Source organism: Populus alba, chromosome 1 (genome assembly GCF_005239225.2).
Source record: "Populus alba chromosome 1, ASM523922v2, whole genome shotgun sequence".
NCBI classification, from domain to species: Eukaryota; Viridiplantae; Streptophyta; class Magnoliopsida; order Malpighiales; family Salicaceae; genus Populus; species Populus alba.
This window is the reverse complement of record NC_133284.1, coordinates 28,798,575-28,806,776: the sequence shown is the minus strand read 5'-3', so window position 1 is coordinate 28,806,776 and position 8,202 is coordinate 28,798,575. Positions and strand designations below refer to the sequence as shown.

The window sequence follows — 8,202 nt, the reverse complement described above, 5'->3', positions numbered from 1 at the left end:
CTTTTTAAGAAGTTAGAATAATATTGTTTTGAAATTTCTTTTTAAAATTAAATTAAGTATTAACCAGATCATATATAGATTTACATAATTGGATTAAACTAGTCATTTTTTAATTGAATTTTTTAGAAAAATCTTAGTCCGACTCTTAAATTGAACAATTGGGTCCTATATCAATTCATCAAGAAGAATCGATTTTATAACTATGGGTTAAAAGATAAAAAATGATAAAGAAATGACTTCTTGTATATACTATATTATACAAAATGATATGTGCCTTTTATTATCCAAAAATAGAAATTGAAATAGCAATAAAAGGGGGGAAGCTAAATTGAGTTGGAAAGGCAAAGTCAAAGCTGGCCACTATTGATGTTGAAAGGTAAAGAATAAAAAGTCTTTCAGAAAAATATAAATTATATTTTGAAAATTTATTTAAGAGTTTAAATTTTAGGGTTGAAATTATTATTTTTATATAGTATCAAAGCAAGTTGATTGTATCATACTCTAAATATTAATTTCTATATTTTCAGCTGTTGGTCAATCATATATATCTTACTCTAAATATTAACTTTTTTGTTTTTTTGATAGGTGGCTTTATATATGAAGTTGGTCCAACCACTTTAAAACATTTTTTTTTTCAATCCTCTTCATTGTGTAGAAAATATTTTATTTACTATCCTTTGTTAATGATACATCAACTGATTATATAGAGATATCTCAAGATCATGTGAATGATCAAATAACAAAAAAAAAGAGAGGTGTGAATTAATGACAAAGTCCAACAAGAGAATTGAGATCCTGCATCAAGAGAAAGACATAAAAAACAAGAGACTTGGTGCAAGTTGATAAGTTCTTGTATAAGAGATAAAGTGATACAAAAAAAAAAAAACACTACCCGTAAAGAGAGAGAGAGAGAGAGAGTTTTCTAAAGAAAAAGATAGGAAATGGCTAGGAAATCATGATAAGAAAAAGATATTAGTCTAATAAAGAGTGAACAATGATTATTTGAAATGTTAAATTGTAAAAAGAAATGTTTGACTAGAGAAATGAAGCAATAACCATAAGAGGAGAAAAATGGTTAAAAATAGTCATGTTTAAAGAAATATAGTCATTGAAGATTAGCAAATAAGGTTATAATGATAATAGAAGTTATGTATATTAAATTCATGAAAATTAAAATTAATATGACCATAAAAGGACATGTTAAGAAAATAATTATGGTAAATATAATTGATTTGTTTCTAATCAATTAAAAAAAATCCAGAAATTGAATAATTGAAGGCAAACAAAAAAATTATTTCAACTATTTAATTAAAGAAGATAATCAATTATATATATCTTGGTTTATAGCTATATAAACTACCCATGAGTTAAATATAAAATAAATAATCTAACAATATCTTCTTCTTTCTTTGTTTTGTTTTTTTTTTTTTTTTTGTAAATTTAAGGTACACATATACGTGACACGTGAAAACTGCAAGTTCCAATTAGTAAATTGGTAACATAAACATGGTCAAGCTTATGCTCTTGGCTAACGACACGTATGCAGGAACACCATGGTGCAGACAACGTTGCCGGGATAAGATTGGATGGGCCAGGCCGCGAAGAGCCGGGCTGACAAGTACTGACGATGCGTTTGAGGTTATCAGGAATGCATTATCATGTCTTTCCCTTCTCTTCCCGCGAGCTGACAAGTACTCAGAGGTTATATACAGCACACACATGTAGAACGTTCCCATCAAGTTTGACACTTGTTTTCGTGTGGTTTTGAAAATGCAGTTTCTTAAAGTGTATTTTTTGTTAAAAGCCTATTCAATTAATTTTTTAAGTGATTTTATATAATTCTGCTGCAAAACACTTAAAAGTTAAAAAAAAAAAATCAATTTGATAACATCTGGACCGCAATACCAATAAATATTTTTTTTTTCTTTTTTCAAGGGTTTGATACCAAAACTTCAGCACGTAATCTATTTGCAAGTAATTTTTGTTTTTGTTTGGTATTACGATTTAAATATGAGTTAGATAAATTTAAATTTTTTTATTAAAAAATAAATTTTATATATTTTTAGATCATTTTAATTTAAATTTATTAATATCAAAAAATTATTTTAAAAAATATTATATTAATACATTTTAAAAATAAAAATTTTGAAAAAAACGATCGCTGTCGTACTCCAAACACCTACTTCCTCTTTTTTTCTCCCATCATTTTCTTTTGTTTCTTTTTCCATTTCCTCATGCTTCACATATAATTAGTATCATTTAGATTCAAACAATTTGGATAGCATTAGCGTTAGTAATTGTAGCCAATAAAGATTTATTAGCTGATCCGGTACGGTGTTAATTACTAATTAGTATTAACAATAAAAGAAACAAAAATATAGTTGTAAATGCTAGAATTTCTTGAAACCTCTATATGTGTAAGAAACATTTATGTGAATCTTGATTGATTCATTGAACCAACAAATATCGTAGTGGATCGGTGCTGTGTGAACTCAGACTATATTTCATAGATGCAATAAATCAGCAAGATAACATATAAAATCGATTTGGTTTAATAAAGCAGGAATGTTTTGATTAATAGAGATAGCTACTGCCGCATGCATGAGAGAAATGGGAAATCGAATGACTAGTAGATCACAGAAGCTAAAGGTTTGTGCCAGACAAATGTAATTGAAACATAAAGTGGATATGATGCAGTAGCCTGGTCCGTAAATGCCAAGAACAACGCGGGAGCCGTGTCCTAATGAACGTGTCCAAAGAGAAACAGCAGTATCAAGAGAAAAGGGTGATTAATGCAGAGTGTAAGGTGGGGGTATAGCCCTAAAAGAGGGGCTGACGAGCAAGGTGTTCCCATAAACGTGGTGACGCTTGTCACCTACAAACCCCTCCTCTCCTCTATATAAGTCCCACTACTTCACGCCAATAACCCTCCCTCACTACGACACTACCTCTCTCTCTCTCTCTCTCTCTCTACCACCACTAGTAGTTGTTCGAGTTAGCCTCTGCCACCTCTCTGTCTCACTTCTTTGAATAGTTAATTTATTATCTTTCACAAACATGCAACTTAGTTTATCACCGCCCTTGGCTTTCGCAACTTTACGATATTCTCAGGTCCAGGTTGTGTTTCTGATGGTACCTGGAGTCCTGTTCTGTTGTTTTCTATTGTTGCTTGTTTATCTTCAATGGCATCACCCCAAAGACAAACGCCTACCACCTGGCTCAATGGGTTGGCCTTATATTGGAGAGACGCTCAAGCTCTATGCTGAGAACCCAAATTCCTTCTTCTTCAACAGGCAAAAACGGTATACAAAAGCTACACAACATGTACCATATATATATATATAGTTCTCTTCTTTTCTTTGAAATATTATTGTGTAGCTCTTTTCTTTTTTTTGGTTCTTGATAATTAAGCTCATTTTGCAGGTTTGGAGACATATTTAAGACCCACATATTGGGATGTCCTTGTGTGATGATTTCTAGTCCAGAAGCAGCAAGAATTGTTCTGGTGACTCGGGCGCATTTGTTCAAGCCTACATATCCAACAAGTAAGGAAAAAATGATAGGACCAGAGGCCCTGTTCTTTCATCAAGGGGCATATCATTCAAGGCTCAAGAAGTTGGTGCAGGCCTCTTTTTTACCCTCTGCTATAAGAGGGTCTGTCTCGGAGATTGAGCAAATTGTCCTGAGATTTCTTCCCTCTTGGAAAAACACCACTATCAACACCTTGCAAGAAATGAAGAGGGTATGTATACATGTCTGTTTCTTAAGAACTAAACTAATCTCTTACCAGTTCAACTTTTGTCTCATTGAGGTGCTAAAAAAACGTTCTTTTTCTTAGTATGCTTTTGATGTGGCAATGATTTCTGCCTTCGGTGAAAAACAAGACTTGGAAATGGAAGGAATTAAGCATCTGTATCAGCGCCTGGAGAAGGGATATAATTCTATGCCTCTAGATTTACCTGGAACACCCTTTCACAAAGCAATGAAAGTAAGGAGCTACCTGGCTCCCCTCTCTCTTGAATTCTACATTGTCTTCGTCTTGCACACATTGTATTTTTTGCGGGTCAAGGAAACATATATATATCTATTGATTTAGTCTATTTACAATTTTTAATAACAACTGGTGCCGGGTTTTGATGTTTGTTTGGAAAGGCAAGGAAGCAACTAAACGAGACACTGAAGAAATTGATACAGAAGAGAAGGCAAAGCAGGAGACAAGGAGGAGGCTTGCTTGGAGTATTATTAGGAGATAAAGACGATGAGAAGCTTAATAATCAGCTTAGCGATTCTCAAATCGCTGATAATATAATTGGAGTGATTTTTGCCGCTCATGATACTACTGCTAGTGTCCTGACATGGATTTTGAAGTACTTGCACGATAATGAAGATTTATTAGAAGCTGTCACGGTAAGTTAATATCTCGATCCCACGCTAATCCAATCCATTCATCCCCTTAGCTCATTATTCTTTTTTATAGTATGATTTTTACTCTTTAATTTGTCTTCGTTAACTTGATTTTTCTAGATTTATTTCGTGTTTTATTATTATTTTGACCGATCACTGGTCTATTAAAATAATGCCTCTCAAGAGAGGAGAAGCTTGCGGCAGAGAGAAAGCAATCGAATATTGGATTATTCAACTATGTATTGGATGGTATATGTTATTCATTGAAGATTAATTGTCTGTTGCAGAGAGAACAGGAAGGAATTAGAAGCAAAATAGTAGAGGCAAATCGTGGACTTACGTGGGATGATACAAGGCGCATGCCGTTGACAAGTCGGGTACAAATATCAATTATCAATTTTGTCTAATTTAATTTAATTCAGTTTTCTAACTCAATTGACATATCGCCATCCTCTTCTCTCTTTTTTTGTTTTTTTTTACGTGATTTGAATATTCAAAAAATTACAAAATTAACAACTTAATTTAATATTGTAGTGTTTATGATAATTATATTACAATGAATATGTCCACGTATATACGTGCGCTAGCTGTAATCCTTATTGATTATATATGATTTTAATTCCAGGTGATCCAAGAGACGCTAAGAACAGCAAGTATACTGTCTTTCACGTTCAGAGAAGCAGTGCAGGATGTTGAGTTTGAAGGCTACTTTATCCCCAAAGGTTGGAAGGTTCTTCCTCTCTTTAGAAGCATTCATCATTGTGCAGATTTCTTCCCTCGACCAGAGAAATTTGACCCTTCAAGATTCGAGGTGAGGGCCAGGACTAATTAATTCACATGTACGTAAGCTTAGCTACATACCAAAAACATTAATGTGTGTCGACTATGCATTCTGAGTTACTGAGTCACTGACCAAGTTTCATGAAGTGGGTCATACGGACACCGCCATACATTCTATCTTGTTTCGGATCACGTAGAAATACAGAGTTAATAAGGGAAAGATTATCCTGGTTGATGAGTAGTGTCCTTTTTCATTTTTGTTTATGTGAATCTTTCCTGTATTTAATTAGATGATCGATTGCAGCTCGTCGTCATGAAATCTTTTCTGTATCCGATCACGTGAGTTGGTTTTTGTAGGGTATAGTAGCAAACATAAACAGCAACTACGTGCTCTAACAAATCAGTATCATCTCCTAGCTATATATTTGTGGAAAAAGAATGTATATATATATATATATTCAGAGCTTATTTATTTAATTACTTGATGATGAAGATAAACAAGGAAAGAGATGAAGACGAGTATATATGTTCTGTGATGTTGCAGGTGCCACCGAAACCTAACACGTTCATGCCCTTTGGCAATGGATTGCACTCCTGTCCAGGCAGTGAGCTTGCCAAGCTTGAGATGCTCATCCTCCTGCATCATCTCACCACCACTTACAGGTCCGTCCCCCGTCTCTCTCTCTCTCTCTCTCTCATACACACTAATCTATCACACACGCGTCAAGATTAATCATGATGATAAGCTTAATTACATTAATCAAAGGATTTGGGTAATCTGAACATGACTGTATACCTAATTAATTTGAAGGGGGAAATACAGTGCTCTGCGTACATATCTAGTGATTTTGTTTTGAATGTAAGATAAAGGTCGAGCCACGTGGCTTAGGTCTGGTGTTGGTTGACTGGGGGAGCCATTGATGGTGGCGTTGTGGTGGTCCTCTTGATTTTCCTTGGGCCGTGGAAGTGGTCCTAGCCTCCTAGGTAACAATGAAACGCCAGTGGGGTTGTTTTTTGCTTTTGTTTTATTTTTTTTTTCCCTTTAAGTGGATTCTAGTAGTGGATACCAGGCTAGCAAAAAAACAGAATTTAGAATCATTCTCATTATACGTGGCTTTCATGCATGATACATGTGTCTAACGTACTTACTCCATTACCTAGGCACGAGTCATTGCTAGAGTTATTTAGAATTAGAGGGGCAATGGTAATTGGTGGGTCGCACACATGTTATTAATTTAATTGCATGCTAAGACATTATTTTAAGTGTCTTTGAAATTGAAATTTATAAATGCTTATCTATTTTTTATTTAATTTTTTAAAAATAAAATAAAAATAATAAGATTCAAAACTCGTGACTGTTTTGTTAATAAAATTATAATATAATATCAAAATTTTATTTTAATTTAGAATTTTAAATTATTAGATGAGATTCTAAAATTTTCTAGGTTGTCGAAACTTTAGTTATTTGATAGGATTAGCATTATCCATCCACGTGATTCGTGGCATGTGCTTCCTAGCTAGTTGCTAAGGAAGCCTAATTATAATCAATTGCAAGTAAAATTGACACATGCATCCTTGTTTATATATAAGATTTCGATATGTTGATTTCAGGCATACATATAATTAATATGTAATAGATTTCGACGTGGCAAAGGTTACAGTCATCAAATATCCAATCTTTTTCATAGGATTTTCATTGCCACGTATGCATATCCCCCAAAAATATTTGAATCCAGAACTCGCCATCCTCGTACGTATCTATATACCTCTACTCCACCGCAACAACGGCTGATCATGGGAATAATGTTAAGCATGCGAATCAAACAGAGTCTTCAGCTAGTATATAAGCGACATGGTTGCCAGCTACGCAGTCTCAAAAAATCAAAATAAGTAGGAGCCCATTTAGGATGCCAGCTATGGAAATTACTATAGACAAATTCAATGGTGTGTCTCACATGAACGGAGCCAGGTGGTCGACACCACAAGCTTAATTTCTTCTTTATCGGAGCCCACATCATTTCTCTTCTTTTGTCCTCACTATTTTAAAATTATTTCTTATCAATTAATCTAGAGAGAGAAGAAAAATCATTCCTGCAATTTCATTACTATATATTTATGGAGATGACGCTGATCATTAGCATACTAAGTGCAGCCATTCTGACGATGAAATTAAAGAGTCGATAAATGGCCATAAACGTTTTGTGATTCCTGATTTAATTTGTAATCTTGTGATGCTTGGTTTCAGGTGGCAAACTGTGGGGGACGACGATGGTATACAATATGGTCCTTTCCCTGTGCCCAAATGCGGGTTGCCTGTAAGGGTAAGCCGCCGGAACAAGTCAGCAATATTGTGATCGGATATTGGATTCTCCCCGATGATACGGAACTGTTTCAATGGGGCCAAAAAAGCAACCCGACCCCATTGAGTTTCTTCTTTGATTTTTTTTTTTTTTCCCTCTAGTTTTTTATTTTGGTTGTCAAAAAATCATTGTCGAGGGTCCTTAAATTTCTAGTTCACGGGCTTTGTCTGGTTTGTAAATATAGATACGTTGGCTTTTCAATGTCAAATGCACCCTCTTCCCTCTATTTGTGCCTTTAATCTTGACGTCCTTTTATTGTCACGATATAATCGATGTATTTGTGCAGAAAAAAAAAAAAGAAGAAATTAAGAATTGAAAAAAAGGGTGCAAAAGAAAGAAAAAAGTGCGTTTGAATTGGTGCTTTTGGACCAAGTTCGTGTCTTTCAAGGATCAAATGTCTGTGGCCCTGAATGGTGAAAGAAGTAGCTGTCATGTTCATAGATCTTTTTCTTTGCTCCTCTGGTCTCTAAAAGATTCTGGAGGAGAAAGATAACCTTGGCAAAGATAAGCTACTGGGTTGTGCCACGTGGCGTTCATGGCTGTGCTCTTTAGGATTCCACGTCGGGCTAGCTGCTGCTTTGGCTACAATATCGAATTCATCGAGTGAATGTGTGCTTGGAAATTTCACAGGTTGAGATTCATCCATGGCGAATGGTGA

General features: G+C 34.5%; 1 protein-coding gene across 2 annotated transcripts; it reads left to right on the top strand.

The window, feature by feature from the left end:
* The first annotated feature begins 2,870 nt into the window (after positions 1-2,870).
* LOC118028035 (abscisic acid 8'-hydroxylase 2) lies at positions 2,871-7,783 on the top strand. 2 transcript variants are annotated; one of them, XM_035031548.2, is made up of 8 exons: positions 2,882-3,302; positions 3,424-3,742; positions 3,839-3,988; positions 4,153-4,407; positions 4,692-4,781; positions 5,030-5,215; positions 5,729-5,847; positions 7,430-7,783. In XM_035031548.2, exons 1-8 carry the CDS (start codon positions 3,058-3,060, stop codon positions 7,536-7,538), a joined length of 1,473 nt encoding a protein of 490 aa, XP_034887439.1. In that variant the 5' UTR covers positions 2,882-3,057; the 3' UTR covers positions 7,539-7,783. The 2 variants fall into 2 exon arrangements, with proteins under 2 accessions (XP_034887440.1, XP_034887439.1); XM_035031549.2 differs by lacking the exon at positions 7,430-7,783 and having other exon boundaries at positions 2,871-3,302; positions 5,030-5,243.
* Positions 7,784-8,202: the final 419 nt, after the last annotated feature.

Coding starts and splice junctions, on each gene's coding strand:
- LOC118028035 (XM_035031548.2), top strand. CDS start 3,058: ATGCAACTTAGTTTATCACCGCCCTTGGCTTTCGCAACTTTACGATAT. Junction 4,408..4,691: donor ATTTATTAGAAGCTGTCACG/GTAAGTTAATAT, acceptor TGTCTGTTGCAG/AGAGAACAGGAAGGAATTAG. Junction 5,848..7,429: donor CATCTCACCACCACTTACAG/GTCCGTCCCCCG, acceptor GCTTGGTTTCAG/GTGGCAAACTGTGGGGGACG.